The 16807-nt window shown below is 30.3% G+C and overlaps 1 protein-coding gene across 30 annotated transcripts in view; it reads right to left on the bottom strand.

Moving 5' to 3' along the window:
• The window catches only part of LOC143045293 (uncharacterized), a 127456-nt gene that overhangs the window by 41747 nt on the left and 68902 nt on the right, over nucleotides 1–16807 (bottom strand). For 9 of the 30 annotated variants that reach the window (XM_076217689.1, XM_076217691.1, XM_076217714.1 and 6 more), the window contains 8 exons: nucleotides 16040–16066; nucleotides 14529–14582; nucleotides 10424–10438; nucleotides 7902–7967; nucleotides 5681–5716; nucleotides 3881–4054; nucleotides 2726–2840; nucleotides 1122–1169 (listed from right to left, as the gene is read on the bottom strand). In XM_076217689.1, the coding sequence (XP_076073804.1) occupies nucleotides 1122–1169; nucleotides 2726–2840; nucleotides 3881–4054; nucleotides 5681–5716; nucleotides 7902–7967; nucleotides 10424–10438; nucleotides 14529–14582; nucleotides 16040–16066 (535 nt within the window). Of the gene's footprint in view, nucleotides 1–1121; nucleotides 1170–2725; nucleotides 2841–3880; nucleotides 4055–5680; nucleotides 5717–7901; nucleotides 7968–10423; nucleotides 10439–14528; nucleotides 14583–16039; nucleotides 16067–16420; nucleotides 16445–16807 lie in introns of all 30 variants that reach the window. The other 21 variants (XM_076217696.1, XM_076217716.1, XM_076217709.1 and 18 more) reach the window with 16 other exon arrangements.

Here is a 16807-nt window from a genome sequence, read left to right as displayed (position 1 = left end):
GTACATGGTAACTGACTATAACTTCTCTTCTCACAGCAAACAAATTCTTAAAATACAAAGTGTAATCAACCGCCACAGTTTTGTTTTTCTAAGTACCCTTGACTACAATAGACGGTTTGTATTCTTAAAAAATAACTTTGAAGTCTATCTCAATGTACCATACAAATGTTTGTCTAATTCTTAAATAAGTTACCCATCACCAATAAATTAATCAAATAACAAATAAATAAACCAAAATGGTGGATAAATGTCAGTAAAACAAAGTAATATGTTTGTTATTCTTCAAATAACTGTGAAATAACTGTAGATCACCATAGAAGTTCTAACAAACCAAACTTTATTTGTAATCATTACCTATTCAACTAAATAAGTATGTTAAAGTCGTATTATTGATTTTTTTTTCTGTTTCATGGTTACTATGGTGATTATTCCAAACCGTTGCCATCTTACCTTATGAAATCAAAGAGTTCTTCAAACCATGATCTGATATAGACCAGAAAAAGATAAAAAACCTAATCAAAGAGAGATAACTCAAAGTATTTTTAATTTCAAATGTGTGACTTTCTATCCATTTTTTAGCCATAACCCTGCTTTACAGCTTTGATCTCCAAAGTAATTCAAAAACAAAAATAAAAATACGGATGGAAAAAAAATACCACAAAATGATGTTAAAATTAAGCACACGCTGAAATTAAAATCATGGAGAAATACATTTTTAGTGAATGTTCTGATAGAAATAGAGAGAATGTAAAAACATTTATACATCAACATACAGGACTACACTAGACAAACACAACTCACAATGACATTTATCATAAAGCTGGTCTTATTGTGTTTAAGGTTGCTGTCATATAGAGGGATATAATGGGAATTCTGTTTTCAATCCCCTTGGTTTTGGAGGTCAAAAAGATAAGATGGCAAGGGCTGTTTGCTATAAATCTAGTATAAAATTCTATTAAAATGTCTACAATTTGTGTGGCTGATTTTAAAGAAGGATTAAAATAATTAATATCTGTGATTTTCCTGAAACCCAAATATAAAACGTTTGCCATTGTGATTATTGTCAATAATTGCTAAGCAAGCTTTGTGCTAGGAGGGGATTACAATAATGATGAACCTACTCTAGGTAATTCAAGAAGTCTTGCACCTCTTCCGAAATTTCAGTATCTCTGAAATGTTGGAGAAAACTTATAGAATTAAGCATATATATCATCAATTTTCCTTGGCTTTTTCCATTATCATTCTGGTTACAATTTTTAAGATAAAATGTTGAAATATAATTAAAAAAAATTGTTAAATCTACAATACATGATTTATTTCTCATTTAAAACAAAATTATTCTATGTTGAAAATATTGTTGTTTTCAATAAAAATTTACTATATATAGATTTCTTTCAAAAAAAGAAAAGTAAAATTTAAAATAAAATGATCCAATTGTCAAATAATGGCATGCTGCATATCTATGGTTACAAAAATCTGTCACTGAACAGGGGTATGCATGCACTAGCAGTTTAAAAATTTGTGAAGTGAATTTTTTAGGATATATTTTTTAGTGACACGGTAGATACAGAATACAAAATTGTAAATTATTTTTGAAAATGGCAGTGAACAGATAAAATATAATTCATGCTTATGTTGGTGTGTATGCGTGTTATAAACACTAGAGGATAGACCTGGACATTTCAATAAATTCAGGAAACGAATGCAAAAAACAAACGTCAATCAGGACTGAAAAATGAATATAATGTTAAGGTGCAATGGGAAATTACATTGTCATTAGGGCATATTATAAACCTTGAATCTTTCAAAGGATATTTTCTTCATCATAATGCATGTTTGAGGGGATTTATCAATTGGAAAATGCAAATTGACATGGACATCAAGGCAGACACCACACATAATACAGAGACATGTACATTTGTTAATACATGTAATGACACACATTCTGACGTACAATGATGCAACACATGACACATACATGTATCACATGTTAAAACTTCAGTTTAATTAGTCCATACCTTCAAGGCAAATTTTTTTAAACAGTTATCTTGAGACAGTTAAAATTTTGACTTTTAATTTAAGCTTTATAAAAATTAATAAGATGTGGTATGGTTGCTAATGAGACAACGCAACACCAGAGACCAAATGACGCAGAAATAAACAACTATAGGTCACCTTACACCTACACCAATACCGCATATCAAATTTAAATCAATCTTGTATGCTTTTAATACCAAACACTTTTTTCATGTTTTATAAATGTTCTAACTGCTAATTAAAATTTCTTGAATGCCTATCAATATAAAAAATATGTTCTTCAATTCAAAAGTAAAAAAAAAATAAACCAAACCACAATAATGCTACTTCATGAAAATTCTGAGTCAAAAGATTTTTTTTCTTCTTTTATTGATATCATTGCTTTCCTACCCATTAAAAAATAAATGTTTCAGATTGTGCTGGTGTTATCTGCAAGTTTTATAAATAAAAGTTGATCATATAAGCCCATAACATAGCATTTTTTTATTTTTAATAAAACCAATTTTAAACTGAAGTTTTAACATTTTTTAAAATAACCTCATCTTACCATCAGCGACAAGAATAAACATATCAAATAAACAACAGTTCCAAGTTTTGTTTTCAACTTTTTTTCTCTGTTGTGAAATTTATCAAATTCTTTTGAAAACTTGGAACTTTATGCAAACAAAAGAAACACCATTGTACTTACAAAGTCTTTGGTTTTGTAGATGATTTAAAATCTGCTTTGAAATCTGATAAACTTTTTGATCTGGATTTAGTTGTAGATGAGTTTTCAGGTTCTGATCTATACCCAGCATCTACATCTAAAAAACACAATAAGTTTTTGTTACTTTTAATCACAAATTGCAAAATGTACTACTTTTTTAATCATCCTAAAATATTTCTTACATATTTGCAATGTTTAGTATGGTTTAGGTCAAAATGTTCAACCACAGTTTTGTTGGATGAAAGTAAAATTGAGAAAGGAAATGGTGAATATGTCAAAGCGACAACCACCCGACCATAGAGCAAACAACAGCCAAGTGTTTGATTGTATTGCTTAAATATTTTGACTTTGCATCAGTATTTGTGAAGGATTGATATTGTCTGAAAGAATTGAGTTAACATATTAATGCAATTTCATTTTTGTGATATTGAGAAAATCCTGTTTAATTCAAATGAAATATTGCAAAGTGCCAGTATAAATTTTTGCGATTTTACCACTGTCACATTTTTCGTAATAACAAAAACATTGCAATAATTTCTGAATTTACAGTACCATGAATGCTGAACACTATCGGTTGATCATATTCATTGAATATTTCACACAGACCCTGTATGTGTATGTTGAATTTGTGACAGTGTATAATCATACACCACGGTTTATACAATGTTTTATCAGATTTTGATTTTGACCATGGATGTTTTAATGCCACTTTCAGTACCACTGGTCATTTCATATTGGTGGAAACACCTGGAGTGCCCGCAGATAACCACAGAGCATTGACAGGAAACCTGACAAACCAAGTCAATTAAGACTGGAGTCAAAAGCCATATGTGGAGTTGGAACTCACAACCTCAATAATGACAGGCTAGTGATAGTGTAGGCCATATGTGGGGTGGAACTCACAACCTCAATAATGACAGGCTAGTGATAGTGTAGGCCATATGTGGGGTTGGAACTGACAACCTCAATAATGACAGGCTAGTGATAGTGTAGAAGTACTTAGATTATTCAGCCACTGAGGCACCTATCTTAGTAGAAAGCATTAGGCTTCAAATGTTTGATGCATATATCTTGGTAGTGGAATTTATTTTAAATGTTAATTCAAAGTGGACAACAGACTTCATTTCTTCATTATACCTTTCTTTCCTGTAAATAATTCTTTTCTTTGGTTAAAATCAGTTTTGGTAATTTTTTCTGTTTGTGAAGATGATAATCTTCCATTCTGTTTGTTCTTTTCACTAACACGAAACTTAGATGAGTCTTCTCTGTGTGTGGAAGGAAGTTCATATGCAGGCTTGTAGGGATTTTCTTCTGCAAAATAATAATGAACATGGTCACACACAAGGAAAACAAATACACTCTGATGCAATGAGAACTATAAAGCCAATTTAGATTGGATTAAGTCTGCCGTCAATTCCACTGTAGAGGATCGGAGTCATTGGCATTAATGTAGCACAATCACAGTTCAAGTTTGCTATGTCTAGTTTTGTATATTCTAAGAGTACATGTATTGCATAAGAATAAGAAAACATTAATGCTTTCGAAGAATCACTAGTCATATTTTGGGGCCCTTCATAGCTTGCTGTTTAGTGTAAGCCAAGAATTCAAGTGAAACTGTCAAAGGCCGTATTTTGTTCTATAATGGTTTACTTAATACAAATTGTGACTTGAATGGATAGTTGTCTCATTGGCACTCATGCCACATTTCAATGTTATTCCTTAATAATGTAAATAATCATGCCTCAACTCCAGGAAATTCTTTACATTTTTTTTCTCTATTATGGAGGGATACAGAACCCAAACCAAAACATTTACTCTCATGCACAAAAATACAGGTATATAATATGCACAGGTATATACCTTAGCCGTATTTGGCACAACTTTTTGGAATTTTGGGTCCTTAATGCTCTTCAACTTTGTATTTATTTGGCTTTTTGAACTATTTTGATCTGAGCGTCACTGATGAGTCTTATGTAGACGAAACGCGCGTCTGGCGTATAGAATTATAATCCTGGTACTTTTGATAACGATATAATATGCACAGGTATATAATATGCACAGGTTTACAACACCCATGCCATGTACAGAACATGCAGGTTCCTTTATAGAAAACATAAATTAACTTACAAGACAATAAATAACACTTCAGTAACACATAATTGCATTACATAATGTTGTTAAATTGTATACATTAAGTTAGGGTGAAATGAACATTTTTTTCTAAATGACATAAGGTTAGTAACCAGTAAATTACTAATTTGACTACTAGTATTAATAAACTATGACAAGCTACAGTTAATAAAACTAATGTGATATAACTACTCTATGCAAACATGTCATGAAATTGTGTATTAAAAGGTGTACTTGGGTGACGGGACAAAATTTATGTCTGCATTTGACCTGCATTACTGATTATTTCCTCAAAAGATGATTTTGTATTTACTTAATATGGTGCATAATTTGAACAAGGGTAGAGTATGGCATTGACATCATATTTCTAGACTGCAAAATTCAAGGAGAGAGTATGTCTCCTGTTGGAAACTAGAAAGTTTTCTAAAATTTGATTTCTTTTGGTGAAATTTTAATTGACTGTCGATTTATTATAATTTGTGGGATACCAATTTCTGTGGTTTTCATGGGTAAAGGTTAACCACAATGTGCTTAAACACAGAACCAAGAAAATAAATATTCATGAAAATGCAACTTTTCCTCAATCCATGAAAAATAAGTGAATCGCTAGTAATTAAACTATACTATTTTTCAAACTCAAATAACACTTGTATATTTTTAAAATCTTACTTTACTTATACAGAAAAAGAATATCTTTTTAAAACTCTGAAATTTCAAGTGCTGGCTACAAGCTGAGTAAAAATTAAGTGCTCTGATTTAAGCTTTGAACTTGATAAGAAACTGGTTTCCTTTTTAAGAACAACTTACTGGTAACTGTTTCCTCAACTACAGGTTTCTTTGTATCTAAAATGAAATGTTTTGATGATGTAACAACACAAAATATCACACACACACACACAAGCAGGATGTTGTCAAACATGGTGACACAGGGAGGAACAGTTCATCCCTGATTCATTTTGCATGAAAATTAACTAAATTTTTCAAAATCTTGATCTTGCAGTTGTTGTTACACAAATTTGCAAGTTTAAATAACTGCAAGATCAACAGTTGACCTCTTAAATAAAACAGATCAAAAATTTTCAGGAATGAAGAATATGATATGATGTTCATAGCTATAACTAGCACCTCCAAGTTCTTTTCTACAAGTTAGTCTTTTAATCACTAGATTTTTCGAAATTACTAAATTTTCAAACATTGCTGGCCTAGGGATGTAAATGCTGACAAATTTTCTCTTTAGCTCATATTTTAAACAATTCAAGCTTAATTGAAACAATAAAAGAAACAAGAAACTAAATTTTATATATTTTATCAGTTTTCGATCTTGATGGTTTACAAAGTTTTATTTATTTCCCTATCATGATCACTCTCTTTTAAAATATGTAATCAAATACTTAAATAAGAAAGAACAATTAGCCACACATCCTTACTATCTTGTAATGTTTAAATGTAAATTTCTAAACAATTTAAAACCCGTCCAAATGTCCAACATTTTATAAACAATGACAAGACGAACTAAACATGTGACAAATATTTGTATATCCAGACCCAACGAACAATAACAAATTCTGCTTATAATATATTTACTAGCAACAAAAATGTGAGATAACGTCAGCTTGAATTAGGTCTATTGTCTACAGATACAAAAAATAACAAAAAACTTTGAATGGTTCATTTCATCTTGTCTATAAGCATGTATCGATCAAAGTCGAGACTTTGTAAACTGATGTTAAATTAAGCAAACTTTCGTAATATTTTGATTTTTATGATTGATTTAGATGTTTGTTTCTTTTGTCAGTTTAAAAAACGGAGGTGTTATGTGTACTTTACATGTAACATTGTAAACAGACTTTATAAAAATACAATGTGGTAAGATTTCAATGTGACAACTATCCAACAGAGACCAAAAAACGAAGATGTACAATGTAAAAAACTTTTTTCTCATAGGAATTAGCTTTCTTTGGAAAAACTAAGTAGTTTTTGTCAAAAACATTAATAAAACTTTTTATCTTTAGATCAACTTTTATACTATTTCTTATCTTTTTCAACAATTTTTTTTCCTGCATACATCAAACATGTATGTGCTTTCAAAGATCTAACCATGCAGATGAAATATAAAATACATGCAGGAGGATGTACAAATATCATGCTAAACAATTATTAAAAGTACTGCTTGTATATTTGAGTTAGGTGGATGATAGCTGCCTTTTTACACTTGATTGTACCTGTACTATTAATTAATTGTCATGTCAAACAAGAAATATTTTATTGCCTTTTTTTCTTCAGATATCAAAAGTTTGACTAGCGGCCTATAACTTATTTCCTTTTGTTGAGACAGCTTCATTGATGACAAATATAAGTTCTCAAAATACAGAAATGCCTTATACATGTTTTTATATAGAAAAACAAATTGTGTAAAAAAGACCAATGACCTGATATGCACTCCAAAGATGATAAAAGCTTAACCTTTTTATAGGTAAAAGAAGATATTCATCAACCATGATCATTTTTGCATAAATGTTTTCTAATTTATTAACTATGTACCAAATTAATTAGTTAAGATTGTTATCATTGTGACAAATTTTGATTTAATCAACCTGATATGTAAATCTGATTATTTATTATTTAAGACACAATCAATTGTCCTCTGTACTCTGGAATGTGCTGCTATGTTATATGCTTACTTTGCAAAAACTTAAATCACAAGGAGCTACAAAACAGTTTAAACTTGCAAATTACAGCTATTTTTCAGAAAAATGTGATGTATTCAATATATTTCATGGCCCGTGATGAGATAAATTCAGAGAATTTAACTGGTATATTTCATAATGTTTTAAAAAAAAAATTTCACTACAGAATGATGCAAAAATGTAAATGAAATATTAAGTGTAAATAGCCTACAAAATAACACCACCTAGCAATATCCCCTATACTGTAATACTTCTAACTTGTTACATCAACCCTGTGTACTAGATAGTTCCTGACCATTTCAAGTATATAATGTCCAGAAACAAGTACAAAATAAATGTACCTTCTTTTGGCTTTGGTTCTGTCTTCACTTCTGGGAATTCATACGTAGGTCTGTAGGAGTTGGATTCTGAAATTAAGCAATAAAAGATATTTGTATTATGAAGGTAAGTCCTAAGTCCTTGTTTCAACTTGTAAATGACAACAATGGCTAACAACTTGTAAATGTTAAACAGGGTATGATATGAAATGATGATGATGATGATCTTAATAAAATATGAAAGAATGTAACTAAACTACCAGTAAATTAATGGTGTTTAACTTCATGCATGATTTTATATACTAGTATTTTCAAATCTATAAAATTAAAACATAATGTAAGATGATCAAGATTTTCAAAAATTAGACAATAAAATAAAATGTATGGTATTCAAGATTATAACAAAATCAAAACAAAAAGATGAAGAACAGCTGAAATTCAGTAGCTTAGATCAATCTTTTTTTTATATATAATTTCCAACTCACTGAATTTCTACTGTAAGATGGTTATGAATATTCAAAGGAGTTGAAATTTAGAAGATTTTAGTTTTAACAAATTACGAAACCATGCTAAATATATGAATAGATAATTTGTAAAATAAAGCACTAGTAGTATTAGTTTAATATTTTCAGCTGACCGTTCTATCGACTGTTGCCTTAAAATTCAGTTTGTTAAAACCTTTCAAATAGTAAGTGAAAATCCAATGTTAAGGCCATATTTATCTCTTATATAGTAATAGATGTTCAAACAAATTTCTTATAATTTTTTTTATAATGCTCAAAACTTTTTATTTCTTTAAAATTGAATACAAATAAATATTTCTCGCATTTTGGGTTTATTAGAAAAGGTAGGGTTTTCTGTATTTTGTCCTGTGTAAATTTACATGTATGTTAATAATCTAAACCACATGTATTATGTAAGATTGACAATTCCACCTTCTTTATTTTCTCAGTCTTTTCATGGACCAATCCTAGGCAATATAAAATGATACCTTTAATCCTTAAATTTCTACTTTTTTTCACTATTACAACATGCATTTTCCTGTCCCAGACACAACATTAACATTACAATACAACATAGCACAGACATATACAGAATAAGTTTCCATCAATTACTAACTTTATTTAAAGTAAACACCTAACGGAATACAACTGTATCATTATATAACTTTATCTGAATGGTTTACACATCAATCAATCCAATATTAAGTTTTTTCTGTCTGGACACAGATTTAACCCAGTCCTATATTCACACATGGAACCTTGTGTATCATTACGTAATGAAAGATATTTGATTAGATGTTTAAGATTTTCTAGAAAAAATTCAAGTGTTTTACAGATAGTTTAATAAACTATGTCTATCATTATTAGTTATACTACAGTTAAAGAAAAAGATCCTCTAAAAAGTCCAAACATGAATATTCAAAACAGCCCTGGTATTCTTTAACTGATATGAAATGGTGAAGCCTTGTTATGTGCCACATTTCTTTCTAAATTGAACTTAGAGGGGCAAGGAAACAATTATTTTAAGTACAGATTTTGACAGAAGCTCCTATACATGAAGGCTAGGCTCTCAAATATTAGCAGCCAGTTCAAAGCCATTGTTATATATACTCGTTGGCATATGAATAAATCTGATGGTTATACATATGGTAAATTCAAGACGCCAAATAAGTTTAACGTTAAGACATGCAGAAACACAAGGCAACTGTATTACAAATTATATGAATCAGAATTGTTATCAAACATCTTATTGTTAATGTGTTGGGACTGTCATACAAGTGAGAGGTTTAGCTAGCTATAAAACCAGGTTCAATCCACCATTTTCTACATTTGAAAATGCCTGTACCAAGTCAGGAATATGACAGTTCTCGTCCATTCGTTTTTGATGCGTTTTGTTATTTGATTTTGCCATGTGATTATGGACTTTCCGAATTGATTTTCCTCTGAGTTCTGTATTTTTGTGATTTTACTTTTTGCATATACTTAGAATATAGCATGTTGCAAGTGCCTTGACTGCAATCTTAATTGACTAGAATTGTCAGGAAGATGGTTTTATCCAGGCACTTTCGCTTCCTCCATTAATAATAAAATGCTTCGTACAGCACAGCCTGATACAATGGCAGAGATTGAGGAACCCTGAACAGTTGGGGCAAGTTTGGACACAATATTCAAGCTTGATACTGTCAGAATTTTTGCCATAATATAGGTTTCTGACACAAAATAATGTGGTCAAAGATCCTTAAAATTTGAAATGGGACATTTAATTTACCTAGTATGGCCTGATATCCAAAATCTAACCACTCTTAATTTAATTTTAGTTGAAATCAGTCAAAGTTGAATTTTTGACCCTTCAAACCTTAATTTGGACTTGTTTGAAAACAGAGACCAAAATATATTCAGTACAGAAGAGATGCCAAATCTGTTTAATAAAAGCAGCATTACGAGTTTTGACTCGCACATCATATAACACGAAAAAACATAAATACAAGTACAAACACTAAAGGGAAAGGTTTAACAAGACAGATAAACTAAAAATATTCTCACCAAACAGTTCACTCACTGAGACAGCATTTAAAATAAAATAATACATACAATTACACACACAATAACACATGCACATCAACGTCAAAAGATTCACGTACATGACTAGGAATATAAATGCTGAAACTCTCTTTTTTCATTGACTTTAAATTGGATTAGACAAAATTAAATCTATGATAGAGCTTTTTTTAATGACAAGTATACATATTATTACAAGTTCTGATTTAAAAAGTAACTTTCACTATACATGATAAAAAAGACAATTTGCATGACAAAAAATATATTTAAGTGTTGCTTTTTTTGTAAAAGTGTTTAAGTGTTTAAATCGTTTCATCTCATAATATGTTACATCATTGTGATTTAAGATACACCTAAACGACAAAAGCGTATGAATAAATCAAATTCAGAGATGCAATTTAATATTCATGACTCAAATGATATAATAATTGACAAATATGATGTAATTTCCTCATACCAAGTATCAAATCATTGACAACTTCAAGAAAGAAAAGGTAAAATGCAACTGATTCTTAACCCTTCATCTATAAACTAATTTAGTTCCAAGCATTTTCAATAAATTCATCAGAAAACTGAATAAATGATCTTTGTAGTAATGGAAAGTATTTAGCCTCCATTATATAAAATCACCCAATTTCCTTCTTTCATAAAATCTTACTGGAAATGATCTTCATTGAACAAGTTCATATTAAGGTAAATGAGCTGACTGGACAGAACAACTTTCTAATGAAAGGAAACATGCTAAAATGAACAAGATTCAGATGAAGATAAATGCATGGCAAGGGTTAATAAAACAAAATAAAACTGATAGAAACTTTGAATGTTAAAATGCTTTATGAGAAAAAATCTTTTTCAACCTGCTTTAGTTTTATATGAAACCTACTATCCCCAATGTTACCCCCCCCCCCCCCCCAACACCTTTTTTGCAAGAAAAGTTAAACCTAGTGTAAAATATTGCAGGGTAAATGAACATTTTAAGGTAAGCATAGTTCAGCCTGATACACAGTACCAATCTGAACATTTATGTAAAAAAATCCTAAATCAACCAATTTTGAAGCCATCCTTATTTCATTAGATTTGATCATTACATTCTTGCTTTATGAAATGTTTAACCAAGGTTTCAAATACGGCCCAATGGTGACCGAGGACCAACAATTTAAAACACCACAGTATTTTGTTGCTATGTATGCATTAGTCAAACAGTTTATAGTTTTGATCAATGAATACTGTAACTTCAGGCCTTGCGGTCATAAAACTTTCGAGCACGATTTTTGTACTCAGACTCAAGTATCAACCAATCAAAATACTGGATTTTGCGTTTCAAGCACTTATTTTGTACTCGGAGTACTGAGTAAAGTTTTATGACCTAGAGCCCTGATGACTGTTTAAAAAAGATAATAACATGCAGCCACCATATAATATGGGCACAAAGTTTTACAGTCAAATCTAAGCACTGGAAAATGACTGGTCTTACAGTCAAATCTAAGCACTGGAAAATGACTGGTCTTACAGTTCCTTAGCAATTTTTGAACAGCTATCATTCATGTGTCAAAAATATTAAGGAATTGATAGAGGGTATTATTTTTTTTTTAGAGGAAAATTCTTACAGTTACCAAGGAAAGACTCGCATAATTAAAAGTGCACATAACACATATATATGTTAACAATTCAACTAAGTTATGAAAAGAAAGACTGTTACATGAGAAATTAAATATTGAGAACATGCAAAAATATGAAAAATAGCAACAGCTTTGTGGCATACATATATATAACAAACTATATTATAACTGTGTATTTAAAAAAAACATATTTCATATTGATATCCTGATAAGAGATTGTATTGCTGAAAGGGAAGTGATTATAATGATTTTTCTGATAGTTTTAGACATGTTCACAAGCTATTTAATATCATACAGAGTTATTTTAATCATTCTAATTTTTATGGTCATAAATTAATTACAGAAAGCATGTGACATTTTTCAATCAGCACTTTTCCCACAAATGAAATTAATAAAAAATTCAAACAAGATAAATTGCTTTAAAAATATTCAAAGAAATAATGTACAGTTAATCTTTTTAATTTTTATTAAGGAAAATGGATTTGATATTATATGATAGAACAACTTTAACATTTGTTCACCCTCAAATATGCTTCCGGTTAAGAGCAAAGACCAGTTGTCTCGGAGTCAGAATAAAGTGTTGGGGTTTGTAACATGTTTTCCCTGAAAACTGTTACCTTCTGAACAAGCATGTTGAAAATCCAGCTCAGCTTGTTGGTCTACTAAAAAGTAGGTTAAAATAATCCTTTTCAATTAACATGTTTTTGTCCTGAACATGCATTTAATTTGCCACTGGACAGTAAACTGCCATCCATAATCATCATCATTTAAGATTTTCCAGGATTAAGTATCCTGTTTAATTAACGTTTTAAAAGGTATCCATGGTAACACTAACTACTGATTTGCCTCTTTTGAACACTTTCATGGAAAGCTTAGCATGAAGGATTAGTTAGAGGCTCTTTTAACTGGATTTTTTATTCTAATTAATCTGGAGTAGTGAGAGAACCTAAGAATTAGGGAACTTTTTCCTAAACACAGGTTCTGTAATCAAAATGAAATCTGATATGATTCCCTCTTACTGGTACCTTAATTATACAAATTATTATTACTGGAAACAACAATATGAAGAGGTTTATCTTATTTCTAAGCATTATTGCAAAAGTACTTCAATTCAAGGGCACTATTTTTGTGTTTTCCATTAAATTTAATTAACCCATTGGTACCCATCCAATGATAATATGCTATAATATTTTATCACAAATTAGAAATTAAATTAGTTTGTTAGGTTTTTTACCGCCTATTCAAGTCATAATGCCAATTTTTTTTTACAGTCAACAGATGGAGATTATGTCCAATGATCAGAATGGTATCATTCAATATTTTATAAATATAATGTCTATTAATCAGAAAAGAACATTTCAACATAAAATATAAAAGCCAAAACCAATACAATAAAATATTCAAATAGAGTAACAACTTGCCAGGTGACTCCCAAGCATATTAATCTAAATCAGTAGTAAAATTATTTAATTTAGTAAAATTTCTTTATTTATAGCAAATCAGGTCGTAGATATTAAAATCTTTTATAAATCTTGTAAAGAGGAATGCAAGTGTTAACTTTGTCCTAAATAGGAACTTGGGAACATAATTTTCTACAATTAAAATGTGTACTATATTGAAATCTATACAATGTAATCCAGAAACTTTATACAAAGGCGATCTGATTATAGACTGCTATGTGCTGATAAGATTCGTAACTAAATAGTCATTGCACAAAAGAAATGAGTTTCTTTAATTGAAATGCATTTTTTTCAAAAATGATTTGCATATAAAAAGAACTTTAATTTTGAAAGGTCTTTTAGAATTATAGATTGTATTTGAAAATGTCGACATAAATGAATGTGCAATTATCATTCATGGATTCAGTGTTAAAGATGTGGAATTTGATTATGACCCAGATTTTGCAAGTCATCATATTCAATGCTACATGCAGGCGCGGATCCAGAGGGGGGGGGGGGGGTTGGGGGGGGGGGGGGTTCCGGGGGTTGGAACCCCCCTTTTTTTTGGACGATCAATGCATTTGAATGGGGACATGTAATTGGAACCCCCCCCCCTTTGTCCTGGGTTATGAACCCCCCTTTTTAAAATGGCTGGATCCGCCCCTGACATGTCCTCTTTTTTTTAGGCTCTTAGAATTTCTTCCCAGACCCTATAAACCATGTTTTTGTTGAAAACATCATTGTCCATAGCTTCTTTCACTTAACTTTAATGTGCAATTCCAAGCTCTTAAAATTTTATTTCAGCAAATGTAATACTACCCTAACCATAACCTTATTGAAGACATTGGGTTACATTTTTTTTTACAGAAGTTTGACCTTGTCTGCAAAGTTATAGAAATAGGATGCTAGAGTTTTGAAAACAATATATAATAGAACAAACTTATACATGTATAAGATAATATGTGAACAATAGTTTGTACGAGCCACATGCAAGGGAGGTAACAACAAAAGCTGAACAAAAATTAAAACAACCTGCTTGTTTGTATAGACAATCCATGATAACAGTGACATCTTCTACCTCTTTCTCTGTAAATATCCAACAGGAGTTAGTATAGTTAAGTATGGGTGTTATTCTACTGTATTCAAATGTAAACAAGTGTCAGCTGTGTTGATGCTACTGTGCATTCACTATTTTTCAAAGAATACCGATTTTCTTGGATTTCGTAGGGAAAATTGGACCACAAATCTAAATAGGCTTGTATGCCAACTTGGACAAAAGTGAAAAAAGTTTTGTTATTTTAGGTTGTAATAAAATAATTCAAATAAAACTGAAAGGAATTCAGTTAGTTTTAGAGCCACAAAAGTACAACCTTTTAAATACATTTATTGCTGGTGGTCAGATATTTTCCATTTATTCCATGCCAAATGTGAATCAATTTTGAAGGCTTGTACTAAAAAAAAATATAAATGCATAAACTATGTTGAATACAGAATAAAGCATGACCCATTGCTTTCTTTCAAATACAGTAGAAAAATGATGAGGGTTAAATGATCAAAATAAAAATCAATATTACCAGTTATTTGTTTTATGTTTGTGAAAGGCATGCAAATGATGGATCATGGGATAAGTCACATGATTACAATTACTCATAGGAATGACCTTGAAAAAGGTCACATTTCTACAAATCCCAAACATTACAGGGTAACTAGGAGAACGGTTATGTATACTTTATATACTGGTAAACTGAATGGGTAAAACAAGTCCTATTCTATACAAGACAACCCTCAAGGGTAGTCTGTCATGATAGATCGGAATGAAAAAAATGTCACTGAAAATATTCATTAGTGGTTAGTTAATGCCAAGTCTGTCAAATTTGCTGTCTGACAAAAAAATTAAACATGTTTTCTAACAATGAAAATATTTAAGTGGTATTTAAAAACAATAGCATTTTACAATTTTAAGCCATGTAAATTTTTTAGTAATATTGACATAACATGCGACAACCTTTTATTCACGACTACTAAATAACAGTATTGTCAATGAAGACAGCACAAGATATTAACGTGCCATTGTTTTCTAACAAAAGCTCACTGTTTCACATATCAAAATACAGGACAAAACTCAAAACATTCGTAAACGGTATGCTATGCAAATAGTTTGGTCATGGTTAAACATGGTAAAACAAATATGTAAACAGTGCTGCAATGTAAATGCCCTATTTCCATTCTTTAAAAAAAGTTGTTAGTTGTGCAGGTTGTGTTGATATAATCTTTTTAAAACTTTAAATATATGATTATTTGAAAGTGAGGTGAAAAAACAAACAAAAAATCCATTTATCAAAAAGGAAAATTTTCACTATTTATTGCAGGGTCGAAAGAAAACATAATTTCTTTATAAAAACTGGGAAAGTTGAGGTATAATTCTGTCTTATCTGGATAAAATATTACATAGTAACTTTGAAATGTGAGATTTGTTATCTGCAGTTGTAACTAGTATCAAAATCACAAACAAAAAAGCCATTCAAACATTTTCTTTCTCTTACCATTATCTGTAACTTCGCTTGTTTCTCCTGAATTAAAACAGGTCAAACATACTTTCTTCATCGAGGTCAAAAATACTCTCTTCATTGTGCTAATTTAGATCTTTTATTCAGATTTTATATCTTTTTGAAGTGTACTTAATTAAAAACATACATGTTATTGGTGAAATAGACAGATGTAACTTGCCATTCTGTGATTGTGGGTTAAAAAAAATATTCTTACTATATGTAATAAATTCGTTAACATGAAAAGCTACGTTTGTTGTTGCAGCTCCTCAACATTTCCCCTTTACCAAGTATACGATTAAGTAAGCATTTTAATTTACATATATATAGGCATGTTATATTGTGAGGGAGGCATCTCTTGATTGGCTTATTTCATACCTGGAAGTGTTCGTCTACGCTTAACTAAAACATGTAAAAACAACTTAGTCAGACTCATAAGATGTGAGCTAATTTAGATGCTTTGCTCTGTCAGAATAGCAGTTGGTCAAAACACCTTACTCATGTATAAGTATACATTAATTTTTCAAATTGATCAATTGGTGAAAAAGTATAGCCCTTACAAAGAGAACTGTTACTATGAGGTATGGGTTTTGCTCATTGTTGAAGGCCAAACAGTGATGTATTTTTGTTAACTTCATTGTTATTTGGGCTCTAGTAGAGAGTTGTCTCATTGGCAATTATGCCACATCTTCTTATTCTTATGCTATTAGCATATAGACGGCTTAGTGTAACAAAGTCATTCTTATGATTGACTTTCTGTCAAGA

Source organism: Mytilus galloprovincialis, chromosome 9 (assembly GCF_965363235.1).
Source record: "Mytilus galloprovincialis chromosome 9, xbMytGall1.hap1.1, whole genome shotgun sequence".
NCBI classification, from domain to species: Eukaryota; Metazoa; Mollusca; class Bivalvia; order Mytilida; family Mytilidae; genus Mytilus; species Mytilus galloprovincialis.
This window is presented reverse-complemented; position numbering and strand designations above follow the sequence as displayed.